Raw genomic sequence first — 27,141 nt, 5'->3', positions numbered from 1 at the left:
AAATGGCCGCTATCATCATCGTGGTGGCCACACATCACGTACAAACACGATTTATTCTGACCTATGACTCCGTTAATTTATTAAAAGTATTTTTGTAAATTATTGTGTGTGATGACTATTCCATTTTAATAATGATTACGGAGTTTACGTGCACGCCTGATGATATCATTTTTAATGATACAAAAAAGTAAAAAAATTGTCTGAAACAGTATTTGATTAAAATTGCCCCTTATTCTCTTGAAGAGTTTTGGGAGAACAAATAAAATAAATATTCTGTCTTATTTTTAGTTCAATGTAAAACATTTTATTTTGTAAGATCTGGCTCTTTTCCTGTACAATTGTACTTAAATGAATAAAGGATAATTTGATTGATTTGATTTGATTTTATGTATAAATAAATATAGGTTGAACGGGTGGTTATTTTGGCTTAGATATTATTTTTAGGCCTATAGTAATATGGGAAGTTCGATAAAAATCATCGATGTGAAAATAATGCTCCATTTAAATGGCAATCAAGTTTAGTTATTATTCACCAATAATAGTAATCACAATAACAACTTGTCTTGTTATCCAACCACTAGTGTGATGGTACTACTTAGGAGGACTGTAGTGATGGCTTAAGATGAATTTGCGGATGTCCTTAGGCATCTGAAGATTAGTCAACTCTGAAAACGGAAACCAATTGAACAAATTCACATTTTTTGTATAGGTTTTTTGTTTCGAAAATGGTATGATATTCTTATCATAAAATGGTATCCCTACCGTTGTAGTTATGACTATAAAAAATTCAATCATACTGAAATTTTAAGTCATTAACGCAGTTTTGTATCATAATTTTATGATTTTTTTAATCAGCCTAAAGAAAGTATAACCAAAGTAAAATTTTCCAAAATTCCTTTCATCAATCGATAAATCATCACACAAATATTACAATAATCCTCTATCAAAATAATCACCAAACTAATTATAGTGAATTAAATTGTTAGTTGAATTGTTGAATCTCGTAAATAGACTTGAACTTGATAAAAAACTATGACAAAGCTATGACGTTTGTTACCTATTTTTAGCATTGCGGAACAAGCAATGTTGATAAGTATTAAATGTCTACATCATTTTCCAATGAGAGGTACACATCAGGATTTGGCAATTCGTTAACGCTAGTTATTTATGGAGGCCAACTACTTACTATTTTCAAAAGCATGTGTAGCTACTGCCACAGCGATTTCTACTGAACAATCTCTGATTCGTTCCATTGGTGGAAATAAACCTCCTTTGTCAAAGTCCTCCTTAAACGTGCATGTGTTTGCCAAAGTCTGAAACAAGATAATGACATAGTAAAAAATATTAACGTAGTCTAAGCCTTATGTACTGCCACGGTCTAAATGTGTGTTTTACCCTGGTGTGTGGGAATCTCAGCCATTAAAACTTATCGGTTCAGTCAATGGAACTCTCTCGAAACGCTGTTTGCAATAATTCAAAAGGGTGTCTTCGTACGCCAGAGATGGCATTCAGCCACGATGTTCTACCAGGTCATTTAGCTGCACTGGTGCATCAGACAGATCGGTTCTCATCACTTTCAGCACTACCATAGAAAATGCATACACAGCGTTTCACGATTCGAGACTGGACAACAACAAATGGACGAACTCCCTAGCGCTTACGCTATGGAAAAGGTATGCAGAACATCATTGTAATCGGAGTAACTATACTGACCTTCCAGAATCGCTGACTTCTCAATCTTGTAGGTCTTGAAGGTAGGCCCTAAATCAGCCGTGTCCGGTGAGCAGTTGAGTAGATAAAAGTCTACGTGCTCTCACTTATGCTGCATTCGGGGATCCATCAAAGACCCGATTCCGTTAAAAAGCAGGATGATTAATGGGAATCTTCCTTGCAACTAATGAGAAGAACTTATAAGCCAACATACATACCTTAGCTGCGATCAGAAAGACATCCTCTGGGACTTTGTTCATTTGAGTCGCCGTTATGGCCAGCGCCAACCCAGGGAAGACGTAAGCGTTGTTGCATTGCCCAGGATGACGGGTTTGACCTTGAACATTTTTTACTGGGACAAACGGGGACCCACTGGCGAACAGACACTTGCCCTAGGAAGATCGACGTGTTAGAATCATATATTGTATTAGGTAAATTTAGTGCGTCCTTTACTCATTAATCGTGTTTTTCTGCATGTCATGTCATCTTAGGTTAGTGAAATATGGTATTTCTAGTACTATACCATATGACTCTGCACTACTTTATCTTTACCCTGGAAGCTTCTCCAATAGTCAACTATTTGTTAATTCAATTTAAACTTAGAGTTTAAAAACCAGTCATATAGAACATTGAGATTGACTATTAAGATGGTTAAACCTATTCTTCTAGGAATTTATATAATTTATGATAATTGAACTGAAAACTATTTCATATTGCAAATATCTTAGTGCTATAAAAACCTAAATTGAGTTATTTTGAGTCAGTGTCAGTGGGTTAAGGGTAGAGTTTTATTGAGGGGTAATCAGACAAAATACCACTATTTAAGTCTATGACGACCCATCAGAGCATGATCGAGAAGAACCGGAGATGCCACAGAGAAAACAAAGACTTGTCTCTAAGCTCTTGATCCAAGTATATTTACAACTCATCTCCATGAATTGATTGATTAAGAACCCAAGAAATTACCCCTGGAATACTCAACTAGTGCAAACACTTGTACGTTGTGACGCATAGCGGCACGCTATATTTCTTATAGTGTCTGCGCTTCGCGTGGCAGGGCTGCATGACGAACTCGTCAGCCCACCGCGAGCAAGCGAACGCCTTCCCCCACCTACTTTTCTAATTCTCTTCCTACTTATTCGCCGGACCTCTCAAGAAGCTGCCTTTAAAAACTGATCATCTGCAACCCTACATAAATGACTAAGTCCCTAGGCTAATTATACAGACTGTCCCAAAAGTCCCGGACCGGTTTAGTATTTTCTAAACGACAACAGATAAATCAATAAGATTTTTTACATCAACACCACACCTAAAATCTACTTTTTTTTTTTAGGAAATATCAATTTTCTGTCACATCATGGGGACGTCAAGGAGTCAGAAGAAAATCTTAAAAAGAAGCATAGGTTGACATGTACATCAAATTAAAGGTCTTTACTAGCAGAATATAATGCCGCAAATTTAAACTCAAACGGACAACACAGTCAAGAATGACAGTGGTTCAAAGATTCATTTAATTTGCATTTGGGGGCACAGCCCTAGGAATTGGAAATAATTGTTAACGTAAGCATAGGTCGATATGCACATCAAATTAAAGGTCTTCACTAGTAGATTACAATGCCGTAAATTCAAGCTCAAAAGAACACCTGAGTAAAAAATGGCAGTCGTTAAAAAATTCAAAATGGCAGGTTCAAGAAATCTTTGAACGGCTGCCATTTTTTACTCAGGCTTTCTTTTGAGCTTGAATTTACGGAATTGTATTCTACTAGTAAACGTCTTTAATTTGATGTGCATGTCAACCTATGCTTCTATTAAAGATTTCCTTCTGACTCCTTGCGGGACGTCCCCATGATATGACAGAAAATTGATAGCTCCTTTAAAAAGTAGATTTTGAAGTGTGGTGTTGATGTGAAAAATCTTATTGATTTATCTGTTGTCGTTTAGAAAATATTAAACCGGTTCGGGACTTTTGGGACAGTCTGTATATGTTAGAAATTAAATAACAATGTCAGGCTAGTTAGCAAACTAAAGGGGGAGACCTACAACGGTCGCCCCGACATTGGTTATGTAGCAATTAATCAATTACCGTCCGAGACGTTCAGCCTCGGACCATTTTCAACATGACAGGCCAAACACGTTTTCCCCAGTAGGTGTTCACACTTCATCTCAATAAATTCATAGTTATTTCTGATTTAAGTAGTTCAATCACCACCAAATCAATCCACACACAGTCATTTTCTAGGTCACAAGTTTTGAAGGATAGTTAAGTAAATTAGTTGTATTAAGATCAATCAAAGCTGGCTATGCAAGCTTCCGGCCTGGGTAAAAGATCTCCGTCCTCTGGTCCGCAACACGTCTTGTAAACTGTTGGGGGTTTTCTTTGACTTTAAATGTGAAAAATACAAAATGACTACAGTTGAACCTCCTTAGTACGAACCTCGGTAAAACGAATTCCTCGATAAGACGAATTTTTTTTAATCCCCTTGAAACTTTCATAAAGGTCAATGCTAAAAACACCTCTGTACAACGTAGTAATTAGGTTAAAAACCTCCATAAGACGAATTTGTTTGTGACATGGGCTAGGACTGATTAACCTCTATACAACGAATATTCTAAGCACAAAACCTCTACAAGACGAACGGGACCTCTATAAGACGGATTTCTCATAATCTTAACCTCCATAGTACGTAGTTTTCAAAACAAACAGAAGCTTGTCTCAACATGAAACCCCCACCCATCCCTCTTCCTTCCTCAGTCATTGTTTGGCACGTGCCCGTGAACCGTCCAGTGACCTTCCGGCTGGGTTTTTCCCTTGTTTTAGAGCAAGTCTTAAGTGTACAGTACAGTATGGCAGGGAAAAAGTCAAAAACGGCACTATCAGTAGAGTTTAAGCGTACAGTTTTGAAGCATGTGGAAGAAAACCCGTTGAAGAAGAAAATCGCCATCGCTAAGGAGTTTAACATCCCTCCAACAACGTTAGCAACCATCATAAAGAATAGAGACAAGTACGATGAAGCAAGTGGACTTTCTAAGTTTTGCAAACGTGCAAAGACCGGTGAATTTCGGGATGTAGACGAGGCCACTTTAAAGTGGTTAAAGCAGTGCCGCGATAAAAATTTGTCAATCGGAGGCCCTATTCTCCAAGAAAAGGCACAGCAGTTTGCTGTACAATTGGGACATCCTAATTTTCGTGCCAGTAATGGATGGCTAGAAAAATTTAAAAAAAGGAACGATATTGTTTTTAAAAATGTGTGTGGTGAAAGTGCGTCTGTAGACAGTACAGTATGCGATGATTGGAAAGAAAAACTTGCTGACATTACTCAGGGCTACCACCCAGATGACATATACAACGCAGACGAGACTGGTCTTTTTTTCAAGTGTCTACCAGATAAAACCATGACGTTTAAAGGAGACCCTTGCAACGGAGGCAAACACAGCAAAGACCGATTAACTGTGTTGCTTGGAGTCAACGCCTCAGGAAAAAATAAGCTCAAGCCTTTAGTTATTGGCAAGTCACAAAAACCTAGATGTTTTAAAAATGTCAACAGTTTACCAACACTGTATAAGGCTAACTCAAAAGCGTGGATGAATGGTTATGAGTTCAGTGCATGGCTGAAAACTGTAAACACGGAAATGAAGAAGAAAAAGAAAAATATCCTGCTGTTTATTGACAATTGTAGTGCACACGGAACTGTTCCAAACTTGTCAAACATCTCAGTCCAATTTCTTCCCCCGAACACCACATCAAGGCTCCAACCACTTGACCAGGGAATTATTAAAAATTTCAAAGTTAACTATAGAAAGGAGGTTGTTCGGCAGAAAAAACTGTGTCTAACTGTTTCAAAAAATGTGGATTTCGTGTGACGGACCTCGAAGATGAGGACGATGACCAACCTCTAACTCCAGCACCCCAAAATGCAGAAGTAGGCCCAGATCAAAACTGGAACAAAGTCAGTGAAACACTAGGCGTTCAAGAAATGGAGTTTGAAGAATTTGTTGACTTCGATGATGATGTAGCAGTATGTGGAGAGCTTACTGATGAGGATATCCTGGATTCTGTTCGACCCTCAAATCTTGAAGAATATGACGCAGGTGAAGATGACGAGGAGGATGCAGACACGGAGAATGATCAACTGGAACCGTCTACGAAAGACGCAAGAGAAGCTATTGATGTGCTCAAGTGTTTTTTCTTAAAGAAAAATGGTTTAAGTGAAAGTGTAGTGAAAGCCATCGTCGATTTGGATTCCACATTGGATACGGTAGCCATTAATGCAAGTAAGCAATCTAAAATTGATGACTTTTTTCAGATTAATCAGGCTTAATTCTGTTCAGTTGTTTCATTATTGTGTACATTACTGTATGGCTTCTCGCTTGACATTTTTATTTTTGCGAGACAATCTTATTGCGATATTCATTTGTTACTGTACTGTATAAGTTTCTAATATTGTACCACAAAGTTTGTATGTACAGTACTGTATACTTTACCGTACTAAATTTTGACTTCAGATTTGTTTTTGCTGTATCTATTATACAGTACATGGTTTTTCACAGTTCATTGTTTGTTTTAATACTTAAGTGATTTATAAATAAACACAATTTTTTTTATTGCTACGACCACGTTTTTCTTACCTAATCATGCATTGAAAAAATAGTACAGTAACTTTAGTAGGCCTACAGTATGTACACTGTAGATCTAACAGTAACAATGATTCGTATTATAGAGGTTGGCCATAGACATCTTCGTTTTATAGAGGTTATCTTAGAGCGAGGAGAAACCTCTATAAGAAGAATAACAGCAGTATTAAACCTCGATAAAACGACCCTCTTTATTAAGAATACCTCTATAGTACGAATTTTTCCCGTACCCCTTGAAATTCGTCTTATAGAGGTTCAACTGTACAACTAAGCTCAGTATACTCGCTTGGTATATGTGAGAATACTCAGGAACTGATTGAACTGACACCATTGTATGAGTTACTAAATTTTATTTAATTATTTAGTCTAATGTATGTAACCCTTTAAAACACATTATATATATATATATATGATGATCAATAAACCAAATTACGTATTAACCAAAGGAATTAAACATTTTTGGGGCCCCAGTATCAAGATAAGAGAATTGAACACATATAAGATTAAAAGTGATAGATATAATACCAATGTAAAATGACTCGTTCTTAATTAATTAAACCCTTTTATATAAATATATGGATATTCATAAATGTTATTAATCTACATCTTTGCCATTTGGCCAAAGTCCAGTTCACAAAACTTAATACACAATCCTAATATGAAATTCTATAAAATTAATACACTTTGCAAACAAAGACTATTCACAATTTAGCAAAGTATCAAAAATAGTCGTTTGAAAACGAAATACTAAATGAGAACTTAATTATATTAAATACATTATTTTACAGGTATAACCTTTAAGGCTATATTGTTGTTGTTTTGTTTAGCAGTAAATTATTTATTTATAATTGTTTATTTTGTTTTATATAATCAATTTATTTAGGTTTTCAATTTTATTTTTAGTTAGGTTTAGATTGAATGAATTGTAGTTACTTAACTTAGGCCCTTTTTTTATATAATTTAAATTTATCTTCTTTCTTCTAAAATTTGTTGTCCTGGGAATTATAATTGAATTTTGACATACCGAGGAGAAGATCTTGAGGGTAGATGAATTCCCCGAGGTGACGTCTCGTGATGTCCAGGCCTCCCCTTGTCTCCGTTGGCAGATGACTCGGTGGTTGATCCTGGTCCTCGATGGTGGATGACGACCCCCTGGAACCTCTTCTCTCGGCGTGGGCTGAGTAGGTGAAGTAGTTTGGCCTAGGACGTATTCAGGTGGCAGATTTTACCAATCCTGATATAATTTGGGGCCTGCTCGATCCGACCCCGTCCTAAGCCTCGCAAATCTTCTTCCAGACTGATCCCATCTTGCTCCTCCTGTCCCTTCCTTTTTTTTGAGATTTCCCATCATTCTAATTAACCACGCCTACAGTGTCCAATCATAGATGATCCCTTTGGTGCTCAATGCTGTGATTGGCTGCCACTTCGATCAGCAGTTCACTGTAGACGTCAGGTTGTGCGTCCATTGCCCGGGACCTTAATATGATACTTGTAGACTCGTCGGTGCCATTCAACATGTCTCTTTGTATTAGAAAATTGTAATATTTGATTTACTTCGGATTAATATAATTGTTTTAAATGGGCCTAATACGAATTTTAAAAATATGAGCATGAATGAAATTTAGGAATTTAATTAAAATAGAAATATGTTTACAGTCTTTCTTGTAAATCATTTGGTAGCAGAATCAGAATTTAATATACACAGACAACGATTCATTTGCAATACAAGTATTCACTACTAGTACTGATTCTACTTCACTTACAAAAGATCAACCTTTAATTTCTAATACTGTCTTAGGTAAATTCAAAGATACATCTCCTAATACCCTCTTTCATTCTCTCTCTCTCTCTCTCTCTCTCTCTCTCTCTCTCTCTCTCTCTCTCTCTCTCTCTCTCTCTCTCTCTCTCTCTCTCTCTCTCTCTCTCTCTCCATCTATCTTTCAATACCCTCTCTTCCTCCCCCATTTCTTTTTCATTCTCTCTTTCTCATACAATAACAAACCCCCACCCTCAACTAACATTCACTATCTCACTCACATGTACCTCTCCAATCACAAATACCATCACACTCACATCTAAATGAAAATTTTCAATTTCATTTCAATTCCCCATAAAAACCTCCCCTATCATAACTACTCACGCTTAAATTAGTCTCACAGTACTATATCAGATCATCACCGCCATTTTGCTAACGCTACATCCTACATCATTTTGCTAACGCTACATCCTACATCATTTTGCTAACGCTACATCCTACATCATTTTGCTAACTCTACATCCTACATCATTTTGCTAACGCTACATCCTACATCATTTTGCTAACGCTACATCCTACATCATTTTGCTAACGCTACATCCTACATCATTTTGCTAACGCTACATCCTACATCATTTTGCTAACGCTACATCCTACATAATTTTGCTAACGCTACAACGTATACAAGTGCTTGCACTCGAGTATTTAGGGGGTTTAGCTTTTATCAATCATGCATATATACAATGAGCAATGAGTCTTAGAAGAACTCACTTCTTACATTAAGGTAAGCTATTGAATTGGCTTATTCCACCTTCACACCTAAACAAAATTTTGTGAGTATATCACCTTGGTGTGAGTGTAGGCTTCTTCGGCAGTACACTCGGACTGGGAGGTAGGGTTGCTGAGTGGCATGATGATCGGAGTGTCTGAAACTTCAGCCATAGCCTCTAGAACTTCCTTGTTGAAGATTCCGCCTTGCCCCGAGACACCTAGAAACGAACATCACCAGTTTAAATATAAACAAATTGCAGTGAAAAGAATGATAAACAGTATAAGCAATCCGACAATACTTTCTCCCATTAGCTTGTCAACAACCTTTATCATGCCATGGGTAAGCGGTGGGAGAAGCTATGATATTTTATAGGGAAATCACAAAAGTGTCAGTAATTTTGTTAACGTAATATTTACAGGAAATTTGCACTATTTTGTTTGGAATTAAAAGGACCATAACATACTAAATTTAATCCCAACCGGCTTAAAAAAAAAATCCAATTGTCCGTTATTTTATGATTTTTTAATGGGTAAATAACATAAGTTACGATAATTTTTTAACAGTAATTTATTCAACAATAGGTTTTACCATTTTGTTGAGAATTTAAAGGATTTAAACATACTAAATGAAAAAAAGACGTTTTGATCATTATGGTACGTGTTATTAAATTTAACCTTAAAGAACAAAGATACGTCAAATAACACTTGTAACAATATAGTTACACTTAACATACTGTTTACTCACAAGACGGTAAATACGTATAAAAAATGGAAAGTGGTTCCCATCATCATCGTAACCACTTACCATCTTTGATCCTATTTATTTACCGTTTTGTGATTAAAAATTATAAGTGTAAATATATTATTAAAATTAATTGTTCTTTGACCTATTTTTGTACTTTCAGATACTAAATTTCTATCAAAATTGTTCAGGCAATTTTTGAGAAGATTTGATTTTTTGTTTTTTAATGTGAAAATCAATAAAATACAAATTAAAAAAAGAAAAAAAAATTCTGGAGATACCATGGATTAGTGAAATTTGGTACCTACATACCAAAGTATTTGCCAAATTTGGTACGTACAAACCGAACCTACAAACACAGTCTGACAGACAGACATCACTTTGGAAACTGACCCTAATTTTTCAGGGGACACAAAAACGGATATATTGACCCATAACTCAAACTCAAAAATGTTGACGAAAACAATACTTTCTCCATATATACTATGGTATAGGAGGAGAAACAAATTTATTCCTAATTATTCTAGGGATGATGTGATTTGAATTATCTAGGCCTACACATTTTGTTTATTCCGCTACACGTTTCTTCCGTCACATATAAACCCGATGTAATGGGAAATATGGTCCTGGCTATTAAAATTGATATACCTGGGAAAATAAAACAATGAATTGAAACAAAAATAACGCTCTAAGAGGGTAGGCTATATAGTTATAATCAATTTTTATTAAAGAAAACATAAAATTAAGTAGCATCAACTGTTACAAAGAAAATCCATCATGGATGTTTTTATTTTTTAAATTTTAGTTTAATTAACACACTTACTACCACTATCAGCATACTACCACAATAGCAACCGCATACTATCATAATAAATATACATCATGAATTAGGTGCTACTTAAATAAGTGAATATACAATTTTTGGGAAATGTTTTTTTTAAATATGTTGCAAAATAATACATCACCAATTAAAATATTTGGCTTTATCCATTTAATTATTTGGTCCAAATTGGTGATATCTCTTCCCTCCGGGTCCACGTGGCAGTACAATCTTCTGTCGTCATCATCTGCAAAAGAGGGTTTACATGTTTTGAAATAATATTTCATATTGCATCTGATCTCCAAACATTGGGTAGTAAAAGCTATATATTGTAATAGTAATAAAACAGAAGGAAATACTTACCTTTGTAGTTCTTTTCATCTCCTTTAACAATCAATTTTTTGCTTCTCTTCATGTATATTCTCTTCCTAGCCAAATCTGCATCCCCTCCCATGGCGGTTACCAGCAGGTTTGCGATCCCAACACCAGCCTGTATATAACGAGTAATTTAATATCAATATATGTTAAAGGACACAGCTTGCCTGGTGTTAGTTGTTTGTTCCCATTAAGGCCAGTCAACACGCAAGGATTTACCGTACGTTTTACCTGCGCATGTAAATCGTTGCGTGTGTACCGCAAAACTGTGCATTTTCTATAACTGCGCGGAGACGGAAGACGGAGCGATAAAACTATTGCGGAGAGCATAGTTTTGATAACGTTTTCAGACAAGTCGTTGCGTGTGGACACTGTCATCCGTTTCAACTCCGTCTTCACGCTCAAAACCCCAGTATGCAGCGTGAACCCCAGTATGCAGGGGTCTTCACGTGCTGTCAGAGGTACAAGTGTGTTTTTTAATTACGATCGCACATCTTCAACAATGTTTCCGTGATTTTATTGTTGAATTCATCGAACTGTGCAGAAGTTTCCTTAATTTGTGGAGGGTCAAGAGTAAGGAGTATAGTGACTGTGATAAGAAAAACTATTATGAAATTGGTTGTCTGTTTAGTAACCAACGTCTTGACCATGGTGGGTGCCGTCGTCTCTCAGACTTATTTCTTTGCTTTCTTGTAACAATGGCTGCAGAAATCGACCACAAAACACATCTTCCATCATATTACGTGCACATAAACCGAAAGTTATCACAAAACTGCACTAAAAAGTTGGTGCTGAAACCTGTACTGTGTGGACGTATTTCTTTGCAACGACTTGACTCATAGCCACCTCTCTTGACTGCAACGTTTTACCTGCGCAGATAAAACGTTCGCGAAATCCTTGCGTGTAGACCCGCCTTTAGTAATTCCAATGGAGTGTAAGGGTGTGTAGGTTAACCTGAAGACACTCCCTACGCTACATGGGCTAGTGCTGGTGCAGTCACTGGATACCCGAAATAAAAATACACAAGGCTTCTCACGCCTTTACACACCAATATCTTATTCATATTTTGGTTGTAATAGGCCCAATCGCTTTCCCATCTCAATTGATAATAACAAATTAGTAATAAATTTACTACAGATTTTAATTACGACAGTTTTTTATTTTTTTTTAAGAAGCCGTTTCATTGAAATTATTTACATAACAGCATTGCTTACTTACAGTTTGGCCAAAGTTTCTGTGTCCGTGACCAGATCTGGTCGGGTCTAGGCGAATGGGTTGGCGGGGGTACTTTTGTGAAAACATTTGCGTCCTACTCACTAACCTCTACCCCCAGCACTGGCAATAACAGGTCCCCTATGTTTTAATTAGGCTAGTAGCGACTCAGAAGTTTTGGCCGAACTGTACCTAACAGCACTGTTGTTTTACAACACGAGTATGGACCAACGAGGGTCAAGGATTAAGGGAAAAGAAGTAAAATTGTAATGTTTCAAACGTAAACTAATCAGCTGCTTAGACCAATTATTTAATACTAGCTGTAACCCGCGGGCTTTGCCCCGTTTAACTTCTTAATTTTTTAAGATTATCTCGTTCGCATGGCTCAATCATGTCCTGGTTGAAGTTTGTTCGCTACGCTCACTCGCCTTTAGGTTGGAGCTCGTTCGCTACGCTCACTCACCTTTAGGTTGGAGCTCGTTCGCTGCGCTCACTTGCCTTCAGGTTAGCTCGTTCGCTACGCTAACTCGCCTCCAGGTTGAAGTTCGTTCGCTGCGCTCACTCACCTTTTGGTTGCAAATTAGCTGTTGTCATAAATGTAAAAGAAATAATAGTGCTGCACCCTGTTGGTAATCCTTGTAACTTTAATGCTATTGAACATCATAGAACAGAACCAACTTGTTTAACAGCTGTTAAGATTCAATAATTCCATTTCTCATAAGGTTAACATGGGAAACTCCAGAGCCACTGGGGCGGAGCCCGAAAGGATTTTTGATTCGTTGCATCACTGTCAGTGGCAATGGGATGTTATAAACGAAAAAATAACCTCTTGAAGTTATGAGTAGTGATTGTTAGTAATTAAAAACTGTCGTAGGTAAAGTAGTATACGCAAGTCATGTAAATAGTCTTAACGACACTCGTAGAAGTTCTTAAGGTGTTCATCAATTCTACTCGTGTCGTTAACAATATCTTTACGGGATCGTTGCGTAAACTAATTAAGCTTGAGAACTAAGATTCCAACCATAAACCAATTATACAATTAGGTTTTCCAAGAAAGCAGATAGTATTAGAAGTAAGCAGGTAGTTGTTTGGTACGTGCTTTGGAATTAAAAAGGGTACAGAATGCAATTTCTAATATTAATTCCATTCTAAGTGACCTACCTCTCCAGCACCTACAAAAAGCACCTTGAAATCTTCTAGTTTTTTGTCCATAAATCTTACAGCTGCCAAAATGCCAGCCACAGTAACAGCTGCAGTTCCTTGAATATCATCATTGAACATTGTGTATTGGTCTCTGTATTTGGTCAGGAAGTTGAAGGCATTTTCATTCGCAAAGTCTTCAAACTAGACATACAAGATACATCTTACATTGATTACAATTTGGTATAAAAATACTTGCTATGTGTTTTAACTCACCAGTTACATATTATAAACCCAAGTTTAGTATTCAATCAGCTGCAAATGTTATGAAAATAAATATAAAATGCATAATTTAGTAAATAAGTACGATGAAGAGGTGAAACCAGCAATCTACAACCGAGACTTCTCATTGATTTTCATGTCCTTAGAGACACAGCGAGTTTGTAAAATGAACAAACCTAAAAAAGTATGTAAAGTTTCATTCCGTACCTTAATTCACGTAATATAAGTATTTTGAGCTCTTTAATTAACATTTTAAAATTTCTCGCACGAAACACAGCGACGAAAGATCAATTGTCGCATACATAAATTCCCAATGCTCTTGGCAAAAAGAAAACATCGCTCTAAATTAATATAACATATAATAATGTGGAAACCTAGGTAAAATATTTCTCATTTAACCTACAATAGCCGCGTAATCTTTTTGATAATCCGTTAGACAGTTAAATATCTACGACCAAATTAGAGATGCATATTTACTTGTATCAGTGTATTCCTTCCGTAAACGTTGACCACTGCTTTCATGAATTCGTCGACCAACTCTTTGTATTCATTCGGGTCTCCTCGTTTTTGTCTCAATCCAACGTACGGGGAGTCTGGCTTCAGGAGTTCCTGAGGAAATGTAACTCAGTGAAGATCAAGGAGAACTTACTTGCAAGTTACATACAAGTGGTTAGGGCGCTGATGTAAATTACTGAGATCTATTAAATAATGTTGTAACAACTCAAACTGATAGCACAACATATCGTAAGATACATAATCTTTTATGCTCCTTTAACTGTTTCAGTTACAAAAATAATGTAGAAATTGAATTTTAGATACAAGTTCAATATGTGACTGGCTAAGAGAGCTATGTTATTTTTTATTAAAAAAAAATGATGACGGCTATTCCATTTAGATGTATACTTTGGTATCCAAAAGTCAATGATAATACATCATAACATTATTATATGAACACATTAAAATAATAACAACACATCAGGAAGACATAGCCGAATAAAAAACAATCATGTACAATATCGTAGGTTTCCTAAGTCCTGGTTACAAAGACTTGTATCCTGGTTGATGGTTCCCACATTTAGAGTGACTCATGGATTCACTCTAGGATTCGCCCCTCCTATTGCCATGTAAAAGGTACTTTGCCTACAGGATATCTAGGGTAGTTACCTAGTTGTAGGTAACCAAATCTAGAGTGACGGGTAGACAATATCTCGGATTGACTCCTCCTATTGCTGTATACAAGTTACTTTGTCTACAGGATATCTAGCATAGCTACCTGGTTGTTGGTCCCCACATCTAGAGTAACAGGCAGACAATATCTCGGATTGACTCCTCCTATTGCTGTATACAAGTTACTTTGTCTACAGGATATCTAGGATAGTTACCTCGTTGTTGGTCCCCACACCTAGAGTGACAGTTAGACAATATCTCGGATTCACTCCTCCTATTGCCATGTAAAAGGTACTTTGTCTACAGGATATCTAGGATAGTTACCTGGTTGTTGGTCCCCACATCTAGAGTGACAGGTAGACAATATCTCGGGTTCACTCCTCCTATTGCTATATACAAGTTACTTTGTCTACAGGATATCTAGGATTGTTACCTGGTTGTTGGTCCCCACATCTAGAGTGACAGGTAGACAATATCTCGGATTCACTCCTCCTATTGCTGTATACAATTTACTTTGTCTACAGGATATCTAGCATAGCTACCTGGTTGTTGGTCCCCACATCTAGAGTAACAGGCAGACAATATCTCGGATTGACTCCTCCTATTGCTGTATACAAGTTACTTTGTCTACAGGATATCTAGGATAGTTACCTCGTTGTTGGTCCCCACATCTAGAGTGACAGGTAGACAATATCTAGGATGCACTCCTCCTATTGCTGTATACAAGGCCAGTTTGCCGACAGGTATACCCATACCGTTGGCGCCAAGATCACCCAGTCCTAGAATACGTTCTCCATCCGTAACTACAATTGCTTTTACTTCTGTTTTCTGCCTAAAATATAAAAAAATTGTTTGGTTTTCTTTGATAACAGTTTGTTGCAAAGAGACGAAGTCGACAACTTAAAACGATCGAGAGCTGCGAAACCATTTCGGTCCGTTGCACGAACCCTATTTTTCACCACACTATACCCTATTATCACTATTCACGACAATAATAATGCACACTGATAGTCAACACAACTACAAATTTAAGGTTATGTGAAGGAATATTTTGAGGAATTAGCAAAAATAATAATAAATAGTTGCTAGGCAGCGGTGACATAAAACAATTATATTGCAATGCTATGGATACTGATTGTGTATTTAATTACATTCATGTTTTAATAAAGTTAAGCGGGCGGCTGATTTTGCGGCCCTAGGGACGTAAAAACCTGCTCGGTACCCAAATTACGATGACAGCTGTCATGGCTAGCAAAACGTAAATTTCAGCCACCAATCCTATGCCTAGTATTCAAAATAGGCATAGACAATATCTCGGACTACAACCGAGATCTTACTTTAGATTTTTAAATTGTGTCTAATTGAGGTCATCGATATGGGGTATATAAAACAGCTAAAAACATCATAGTGTGGTGAAAATTAATTTTTTGGTACGTTACCTTATAATTTGGTGATTGATTAAAACAGTGTGCAATGTTTTACTTAAAAGTAATTGACTTTTAACATTAGAAGGTTTAGTATAGGATTTTACTGAAGAGTTTCAAATTTAAATCACAATACAGCAATTTTGTCAATGAAATTGTGCATTTTTCAGCCTGAAGTAACAATGCAAACTACCTTTTATAGAATGGGACGAATCTTGCGGCTGTATTAACAACTGAGCTTCCCAGTTTTCGCCATACCGGACCTGTTTGTTGTAAACTAGAAAGAAAGAAAACATAACAAAGAATTAAACTTGGTATTGGTGTTTAAATTCACTAACAAAAGTTTAAATAGAATATGCTGTCGTTTTACAAACACTAGGGAAACCGTGGATGAAAACGTCTTTAAAAAACAATATGATATACATTTTAAAGTGCTGGGTTTGATCTAGAATATTTATTTAGCCTTGCCGTAACATCGTTTCAGGCCACGTTGGTCCTGGGGCCACACAGGACAGTTTGGCTCACCTTGGGCATCAGAGAAGGTGATAACTGTAAACGTAAAGGGAGCCCTTTTTGCGGCGAATATTCTTGAGGTATTAAGTAAGTAGTAAGTACAGTAAAAGGAGATATGTCATATGATTTTCAATAAAACGTAGTTGATAAACTCCTGTTCTTATAAGTGATTTTTTTAAATTTCGTCTTCTGGGTTTAGCCTCTAAAGAATTTCAGTCAGATTATTCGTTATATTCTTAGCCCAACAACTCTTCTCCCCTTTAACTCTTTTGTTCTAATTTTATGGACAATCAACTCCTAGTCACACACAGAAAAGCAGCGTTGCCCCAAATAAAAAAATTTTAAGACAAAAACTACCTAGTTAATGAAAGCAATAACCAACCTATCTTCTAGGGTTGGTTTCATACCAAAGTATTTTCACCAAGCACACAAATATTTTAAACGTAACTTTAGTTACTTTTCTCTCTCTTATTTTACCCACACGCTTCTCAGTTTCTGTTCCACGTTTCCCTTGTCATTGATGGATATGAACAGCCCATTCTGCTGCCAAGGTACAAGTCCGTACTTCTGACAGGCCAAACCCACCACGGGGGTGTACACTACGGGAAGCAGAGCCTCCAGGTCTTTGACCAGGTTGCGGTAGAATACATCCTGATTGGTGTTCTAAAAATAAAATAAAGAATAAATTGTACACAAAGCGAAATCATTTGGAAAATTTTCCAGCTACGAGTTCACCATGGTCCCCTGAACTGTACTTATGACAATCATAGTATATATACCTAGCCTTAAATGTAAAAGAAATCTCCCACTACAAGGGGTAGACCCCCTCGTGGAGGCTCAACATCAAGTATTTCCAACGTATTATCCACAACTAAGGTTCGATATAAACCAGTATGGTCCTAGCTATTACCTAGCACCTGGACCATATACTGGACACTGGCACCAAACCCTGCGTGTTCTGAAGGCTTAGGATACGTGTTGACCTGAACTGGAGACCTGTGACAAACATTTAACACATCTGTGTTATACGGAGTAGAAGAGGGGTTAGAGGGGTTTCAATGAGTAGTTGGCTTTGCAGGTTTCTTTTACTGTAGGTTGACCACTAAATATCTTTCTGTTCTCTTCTCTCCATGGAAAAATACTCACAATGCCTTTGCGGGATGATTCACAAAGTGTTCTTTGATATTCTGTTTGTAACTCAGGTTGTACAATGCAAACATATAATGTATCGTCATACTGCAGCAAAAACAGCAATTTTTAATGCATGCGTTACGGGTCTAAAGTGGCATTTTTACTCAAGGGGGTAAATATCGTGTTTAGCGGCGTTTTCCTAGCGACGCGATTAAGCCTGTTACGCTGCGTGCTTCGTGCTCCGTGGTTGCCAGAACCACCGATCCCTTTTAAACGAATGTGACTGTTTTCCTAGCGGCGCGGTGCGCGACTAACTGCCAACTGCGCAGTGCGCAGCGCGCAGCGTGATTGGGACCACTGCCTCGAGAGCAGTCAGTTGTGAACCACGCTGCCGAACTGGGCCATTGTTTACATTGGAAATATGGAGAAAACGATAAGTTGTAGTGATGTTACCAAGTTCACTGTTGATGATGACAGTTTATTAATTGACTGTGTGATCATTTGGTGTGACCATTCGAAATCGATAAACTTTTACCAATTTCATGTATATTTAAAGTCTTGAAAACAGTATAAGTGTAAATACATTTTTAAAGTGTTGTACCTAGGACGTTTCTTTAATTTAATACATTAAATACTTAAACTAAACATCATATCAAAAAATTTCAATTTAACTTAGGCCCTAATTTAATATTTTTTTATTTTAGTTTAATTTTTTTTAGTTAACATGTTACACTATGTAACCGGCACAATCCACGTGTGTGGCCTTGGGGCGGGCTAACTTTACGCCAGCATATCCATGCCCTAAATTGGGTTTCAAACAGTGTCAATAGTTAGTTACAAGTTAGTTCCCAATAATTCCGTCTAACGAACGAACTAACTAACAAATGCAAATTTTAACGGAACTATGAAGAACTAACACGGAACTAACAAATGGAATTAATAATTGTGGGTAGGTTTTTTTTTGATAGGCCAACTTCACATACCCCAATGTATGAGTCACCACATTTATTTATCATTTATTTATGTATGAGACTCTTCTTTCTGAGATCCGTAGCAGAACGCTACTGTGGAAACCGCGAATCTGATGTTACGCAACGCATTGCCGGATTTCTAGGAAAACACTTTTGCGCAGCGTAAAATTTTAATCACGCTGTTCCTGTCCACGCTGCGTTCTTTAGATTAATCGCGTAGCACGCAGCGCGGTTACTGAAGTTGGAGGAAAACGCACCTTTTGGCCCCTAAGGAAAGAAAATCAGCTGTGTCAAATCAGTTGTAAATTTAGTTTGTAAAAATTGCTTGTAACGAAACTACGAATCGATTGTTTAATAGATTGTAGTTTATTGTTGCCTTATTGTACTAAATAGTTTTTTATAATGTACAGTAACACAATTGACAAGACTGTTGATCACTTACTAAACAGCTGCGCGTTTCCATTATCAAATTCAATTGAATACAAGTTAGAAGTAGTTTTTTGAGGTTACATTAAATGAAAACTATTTAGTTTTGTTACATAGTTTGTTCAAATAATGGTGCAATATGACGAAAAATATAGTTCATCACAGGGGCAAAAAGTGTATTTTCAACCCTAGATCATTTTCCGACCTCGGCTTCGCCTCGATCGTAAAACTTGACCTCTGGTCGAAAAGAGTCACTTTAGGCCCGAGTGATAAAATATACTATTGCGTCATACTGCAGCAAAAACAGTTGTATTAAACCACAGCCACCTCTAATACAGAGGTGGCTGTGATTAAACAGATGCGTTACGTAACTAAAAACTCCCTAGGTGTAACATTTAGCTGTAACATTTTTTCCATGGTAAAATTGTATTAAAAACCAGTATTAAATGTATCAAAAGTACGTTTTTAATAGAAGAAGCTCAGTTTTGCCTTCTTGACAACTGGATTCTAATTCATTTCGATTAAAATCCCACAAGATAAGTTACACAGGGAACAAATTTGTTTCACTATAAAAGTACATTAAATAAATAAAAAAAAAATTATAGCCAACAGTATAAATAATGTATAACAATATATGTACAACAGTGTAAATCGTTACAAAATAAAAATTCTTTAATTTGAGACTAGGCTATTTGTATTTTTACAAATTTACCAACAGTTTTTGTTTTTTGCAATAATATTTAAAATTGTGGCTTTGAGTGTCATGTCATAAATTGAAATCACCGGAATGGAACAATCAAATTATAATCACACACAAGTTTTTTTATAGTTACATATTATTTCATAGGCTAGGGATTCTCTAGTACTGTAACACTCTACTTCCTAGCCTTATCACGTAGTATACTAATTTGTCATTATAGTATGGTGATTTATATTATATTATATTATTATGATTCCTGATAGTGATCCTGTTGAGCGAAATAGGAACTTCGTTTGTATGAGGCTGACAGATTCATGTTTTGGTAGATTGGAAACATAAAAAGTATACCGATACAAGTTATTATTACATATATATATTAATAAGGGCCTAATTGATCATCAAATACAGAGTATTAATATCGACAAGGTCTCTTGTATGTAAAGCTATCGTTCAATAGGCTAAAAACGACAAACAATTTATTTAAGACTAACCTGTAAACATCGTAGAAATATGTATTGTTCTAATTTTTCCTGGATTCCATTTACAACTCCAGCGCCTGTAGTTAGTCTGTCCTGCAATATAGAAATTCCAATGTAAGGTTACTTTTAGCGAATTTCCCTATAGGGAAGTAGCTATTACCGTAGGTAGCATGGTAAGACCTAGGCCTGGGACCAATTTACTTTTTCATTTTGATGTCCCCAGAGGCAAAAAAACCATTCGTTCAAATATATATATATAGATTTATATATGTATGTGTGTGCGTGTGTGTCCGTGAACGCGATAACTTGAGTTTCGTCAGATTTTGATGAAATTTGGTTTAAAGGTGTAAGGCAGGATAAACTTCAATGAGTTCGCGAACCAGCATAATCGGACCATGGGAATGGGGTTTTACGGGGGGTTTTATGGGGTAAAAATTGGTATTTCTCATTTTTTGACCCTCAAAACACGAAATATCCCAATTTCTCTCCAGACCTTTTTAATGAGCTTAAAAAACAAATACTCTAGTATATCAAATTGTTTTTGTACAATTATTGGTAACGGAGACAATAAAAAAAGTTTTAATTTAAAATTCCCATGTTATTTTTATAGAGAATATTCTAAAATGTTGTAGTTTGCTTGTTTATGGATAAAACAAATTTAATTTTAAAATTCCCATGTTATTTTTATGGAGATTACTGTAAAATGTTGTAGTTTGCTTGTTTATGGACATATTTTGATCAAACCTGGCAAATTTATCTATTTTACACTAAGCTATTAATATTTTACTAAAAACACACTTTATTAGTTTCATTGTGGCAACAAACCTAGGTATTAGTTAAACTTAATGTTTGAATTGAAAATCAATTCAAACAAACGGAAATTCGCTTGGGTGGTAGGTTTGCTGTGGCGGGGTATTGCTCTCGACCATAGATACGATACAGCAAGTAAAAAGCCATCCCAATGTAAAGTTGCAGCTTTGGCAATCGGTAGAACTAGATATTCCATTCCCACGTAAAGGTTTAGCTAGTTTTAGGATTCAAGGTATTGTAATTGTATGAAGCCTACGACAGAGTGTGGTGTTGCTAATAAGTTATTTCTGTTGTTAACACAAACAAATAAATCACGTCTAACTAAAAGGTAAACCTATTGTAAACTATATAGTTTATTTTATTACATAAACTCTTAAAACATAAAAAATGGAAGAAAAAATTTAGTTTTTCAGTAGCTCGAATTGTAAAGTGACTCATTTCCTTGTGAAATGACGTACAAAAGGTGCTATCTCAAAGCCAATGCCTATAGTTGGGTTTAGAATTTAAAATGGTCCAGCCCCTGATAGAGAGTCGTTTTTATACAGCAACTTTACAACTATACTAATTATCATAGGGGTATAATATTGCATTTTATATCCCACTATCATATTAAACAACTAAATAATAAAAAACTAACTTGCATTGTAGTAATTTTGATAAGAGGCTAATTAAAATTATGTTCTCTTTACAAAATACAACTGTTAAGATCTGGTCCATACGTGGTATATCTTCTTGTGTGTCGAATTGTAATGATACTACCATTCACTATTGGATACTGAAGTAGACATACAATGTAAATGGACCAGCCGTCGCAAACTATTTAAGAACCTAGTTGGGTGCGTCAGTCACTAAAATTCTACTTATACCTCATTTTTTAAAACGTTTTTATTAGCTCGCTTTCTTGTCCGGTACAAATTTTGCAATCAATTTTATACTAACTTCCCGATGAGCTAGAGACTTGAAACTTGAAATATAGCTCACAAATGGAAGACAATGCAATATTATACCATTTAATTTTCATATTTCCCTTGGGCTACGCCCCATGGGCTTGTTTTTATTAACTCGCTTTCTTGCAAATTTTGATACTTCCCGATGAGCTAGAGACTTGAAACTTGAAACATAGCTCACAAATGGATGACAATGCAATATTATATCATATTACTATAATATATTACATATATTATTATATTATATCTAATTTTAATATTTCCCTTGGGCTACGCCCCATGGGCTTGTTTTTATTAGCTCGCTTTCCTACAAATTTTGATATCAATTATAAACGAAGTTCCTAATGAGCTAGAGACTTGAAATTTGAAAAATAGCTCACAAATGGATGACAATGCAACATTATATCATTTAATTTTCATATTACCCTTGGGTTACGCCCCATGGGCTTCCAAATTTTCCATGTTTACATTTTTAAAGAATGTAAATATATAAATTAATTTAAGTCAGCTGTAAATACTTAAATTTGACAGTTCCAAGAGCAGAGGTTAAGAGGTACAGGTTATGCTCCCAAGAGATTCTTTATACAAACAAAAGCTTCAAAATAAAGATAAACAATCTGATTGCATATATAAAGGTGTTTGTTAATAATGTCAATTGTAATATTAGTAAGATTCTATAAAGTAAACAATAAATTAAATAGATTGATATATTTATAGTTAGTAGGTAGGCCATACATTCAATCTAATACATAATTCTATGAAAAGAAACTCAAATAAACCTTAGATTTCCCACGTGCCTCTGTCTTAATCTGTTATAGACGCTTGAAATAGATTTAACATCCACACACATTAAAAACTAAAAAATAGAAAATAATTTATAAATAAAAAACCTTTTTAAAACAAAACGTTTTTAAACGCACTAAAAAGTATGAAATAATTTATGAATATGTGGAGAGTATAAATACTTTTAAGATTTAAAACAAAAAACGTGGGGTGCATGCAGTTGATAATAATACATTAGTTCAACAGGTGAATGTAATTGACAATTGTAAATTATCTATTGCATGCACCCCACGTTTTTTGTTTTAAATCTTAAAAGTATTTATACTCTCCACATATTCATAAATTATTTCATACTTTTTAGTGCGTTTAAAAACGTTTTGTTTTAAAAAGGTTTTTTATTTATAAATTATTTTGTCATTTGTCTTAGTTGATCGGTCAAAACAGTTGCTATAGCTCACAGCAAGTAGTTCCATCAGAATGATTGGGTACGATTTGTTCGTGCATTCGACAGAAATCAGTTATAAACATCAGCACACTCTGTCGGGGATCACGTCAACTACGAAGATATTGATGAAAATACATGCAAAAACTTTAATATGGGGATGAAATGTCTAATAATATTCAATATATATATATATATATATTCCATTACAGAACACAGTTTGCTAATTAATTACAGGTATATTTCTCATTCTATTGTAAAATCTTTTTCAGGCGTCTTTAAAAGCGTTTTCAGGTTTTCAATTTGAAGCCATTGAGTAGTATTTGAGTTTCGGCAAAATGGTCGATTTTAAAAACGCAGCGTATTGTTAAGAAACGATTAATGCTATTGTACTTTGATAAGCCATTTTAATCTTATAGAAATAATTTTCCTGTCTCATGGAATCGTCAGTGACGTATTCTTACCACAACAAGTTGCAGATTATTCTTGAACTGCTCGCATCCTGAAAAAGAAATATTAGCTCATTTTCTCAATACGACAAAGAATAATTATACTATGAAATGAGAGTTAAAACGTTTGATTCAAAATGCCAATTTAAAATATGAACGCAATTCGATATTTTTGCGAATTCTTTGAAGCATGTTTCAAAGGTTGAAATTGATTTGTATATTATTAACTTACACCAGAACTAAACCTGAATAATACCAACAAACTCTGAATTATAAATAATCATATAAACCGAGTTATTACAAATTATCTTCCTGATTATGATTGTAACTATTATTTAGTTATTTGGTTGTAAGACAATTTTAGTTGCTACCAATAGGCAAGAAAAACTCAAATTTTCATTTAGTTAGTCAAAGTTTGGGTGCATTGTGAAGTCAATTGTTGTAAGTGTAATGGCCGAATTTGAAGACAAGCTTTTTGCCTGTTGGATTATTACATTAATCAATCTGTTGTTAGTGTGCAACAACACTATAGAAATGGGTTTAATGATAATCCTCTAGTAACCACTATATTTGCAAGTGAACGTGATTTTTAAGAGAAATCGCTGCATTAGTGAATAAATTGACTAGAAGGCCGTCATTGAGCAATTAAATGAAAAGCAATTAAATTAAATGAAGCTGCAGAGCAGGCGAGGGAAAGTTTTATCCGTAGTCCAAAGGAATTATCTATCAAATGCAGCAAAGGGCTTTTTTTACACAGTCAACTCTTTGGAAGATTCTACGTAAATGTATAAAAATCTGACCTTACAAACTATAATCGGATGAAAGAAATAGGTGGTGACGTGAAGTTTGTTTACAAGATGATTTTCCCTATTTAAACTGCCACAATGTCTCTTTATGCGTGTAAACTAACTATTCTAATATAAATTATATTCAGTTGTAATTGACCACTCGATTCCTGTACGTAGGACGGGCCAACACCTCGTTATTTTTTAATTTTAGAACATATACCTAGGTTTATAAATCTAAATAAGTGATTGGTAAACTTCCATAAAACATGGTATAGGTTCTTTCACGTAAAGATAAACTTAACACATGAAATAGAAGTTTTTAAATGCTAAATGAAACAAGGCCACGGATTAAATAAAAAACTGACTTCATGAAGTGTGTCATTATTAAATAGCTATAATATCTTTAGGTGTTTTGCTGTTCTATAAAAGATTTCAGACCTGTCGGCGTTGTAACCTCTGGAGCACATTCTGTGATGATGAGAATCTAAAATAAAATCCAACTGTTAATATTATAAATAGTTATAAGTGGACTAAAGTTTCAATAAAAAATAAGGAAAATTTGATAGTCCCTATTTATTGGAAGGTAACAATTAACAAAAGTATTAACACATAAATATTTATTTATTTATATGTACTTATTTTACCTTTGTCAATACATCCCCATAATCCATAATAGCCTAAGTTATTGAGTTATATTTTACCAAGTTTTCCATAGCACTATTGATATACAGGGTTAGAAAAAAGTATAAATACATCTTAACTTGTTTATGGGTTTCATCTTAACAACTAAACTCTGCACCTTTTTATATGACATAATATATCACTTATTGATCGGTGTAACATTTTTCCTGGGACCCAATTTCCGTAGTTTTTTTAGAAAAATAAAAAATACAAGTAATGCTCCATCGAAAAAAAGAATTATAAGGAATATTAGTGATAAATAGATACACCTACTTCTACTCAGTATGACTTAATGGCTATTAGAAAAAGCATAGCAGTTTCAAAACCTCGTTAGAAATTGATTCTTTTAGGCTGACTAAAACTCAAATAGACTACCGTTGTGTAATGGGTTATAACAGAGATTTCTGGCTTTGACTGATATTCTTCTTTTATAAAGAACTATAAAATGTGTCGATGGATCTTACATTTAGGATTATTGACCTGCTAAAAAAATCTCCCATTTGGGATCCTAGGTAATCCTGCGATAGCAAAACTGTATTTTAGGTATAAGTGTAAAACTGACTTTTTTCGATGCTTACTTTAAATTGAAATCTCTTAAGCTGATATATATTTAAAACTATCACCATTTACAATAGGTTTGAAAAATTAGTTCTGTTCTACGCTTCTTTAGATATATACCATTTGAATTTAATGTCACTCTATAGGTGTTTGTTTCGAAATTATTGAGCTGCTCCCAAAACACCTCAATAGCGGTGTCGTGCAAACCTTTTATGCCACTTTATGTCTTAAAGGTGTGCAGAGTTTAGTTTTTTAGGAGAGTCAATCCATAACAACTTAGTTGATGATTTAATCAGTTTAGGTAAATCGATGAATACTATAATATAATATAGTGATTGCATGTATAAATATGATACAGTTTAATAAATAGTCAAACATCCATTAACGCAATCCTGGTCGAGGTACTTTTTACACTTTAGCAACAATTTCCTTTATTGCTTGAATGTGAGTAATTATTTATTTCCCTACAAAATAATCACAAAATTTTGTATCCAACTAATATATAGGGGTTGGTTGGGAGGGATTAAGACTATTTAGAACCTGATATTTGTAATAGAGTAAATTAAGAAAAAAGTGAGAGAGTCAGTCTGGCTATACTTTTTCATTTTCAAAATAACAAATACTCCTAAAATACTATAAATAAATCAAATAGCTTCCCATAAATTTGTGACTAGTCTTAGTTCTCTGAATAAAAAACACAAAAAATAAAGGTAGACATTTTAAAGACATGCTCATATATTAAAATACAAAATTTTGTTTTCTATTCTGTGAAAATAAAAGTTATTGATGGACCATATTACCTTTAAACTACTCGGCATTTTGTAACTTTCATACTTGAAATTCTTTAAAAACGCTAAAGCCGATGGGCTTTAATGAGATGAGAATGAGTAAAACTTAATTAACAATTGTTACTCATACTCCTAAAATGTTAGGTGTTAAACCTAAGTTTACGAGGAGGGAACAATATCAAATCTAAATAGAAAACCCCGCAGCCTTGTCGATAGACGAACAGATACATGCATCAATTAGTCCAAGTATCTTTGTACTGTAATAACGAACACCAATAGCTATTGTTAAAACATTTACCCAGAATATAAACTGCTCGTAAAAAATGTCTTATAAAATGAAGGCACAGTTATTCAACAGTATTATTACACACACAGTATTAGTGTATCATTGTTAACAGTGTATTATTCAGAATTTTGCGGATTTTGGACAGACTTGCATCAAAGTATTCTTATATATATAATAGAATTAATGTCTAAATATGAATTTGTATGCTATGCTTTTTAGAATTTAGTTTAATGCCTTAGGATGCCAAGGAAATTTGATTCAAATAATTTATTACCTGACATATGAAAGTGAAGATAAAAATTTCAAATCGGAGCATGGTTCAATAATACCTATTCACTACTGAACTGCTCGTCCAATG

At 35.0% G+C, this 27,141-nt stretch overlaps 1 protein-coding gene across 1 annotated transcript; it reads right to left on the bottom strand.

Moving 5' to 3' along the window:
* Nucleotides 1-404: 404 nt before the first annotated feature.
* On the bottom strand, nucleotides 405-27,141 carry LOC128988646 (NADP-dependent malic enzyme-like). Its single transcript, XM_054410129.1, has 15 exons — nucleotides 27,058-27,141; nucleotides 24,909-24,954; nucleotides 23,698-23,735; nucleotides 20,264-20,344; nucleotides 17,026-17,207; nucleotides 16,225-16,308; nucleotides 15,259-15,439; nucleotides 13,918-14,049; nucleotides 13,180-13,362; nucleotides 10,795-10,921; nucleotides 10,577-10,678; nucleotides 8,945-9,087; nucleotides 1,929-2,102; nucleotides 1,187-1,313; nucleotides 405-665 (listed from the first exon to the last, which is right to left on the bottom strand). Exons 1-15 carry the CDS (start codon nucleotides 27,097-27,099, stop codon nucleotides 592-594), a joined length of 1,716 nt encoding a protein of 571 aa, XP_054266104.1. The 5' UTR covers nucleotides 27,100-27,141; the 3' UTR covers nucleotides 405-591.

The sequence above is a fragment of the Macrosteles quadrilineatus genome, unplaced genomic scaffold, assembly GCF_028750875.1.
Source record: "Macrosteles quadrilineatus isolate MER2022 unplaced genomic scaffold, UCM_ALF_1.0 Scaffold_3__2_contigs__length_128488019, whole genome shotgun sequence".
NCBI classification, from domain to species: Eukaryota; Metazoa; Arthropoda; class Insecta; order Hemiptera; family Cicadellidae; genus Macrosteles; species Macrosteles quadrilineatus.
The sequence above is the reverse complement of the archived record's forward strand: the minus strand, read 5'-3'. Positions and strand labels throughout refer to the sequence as shown.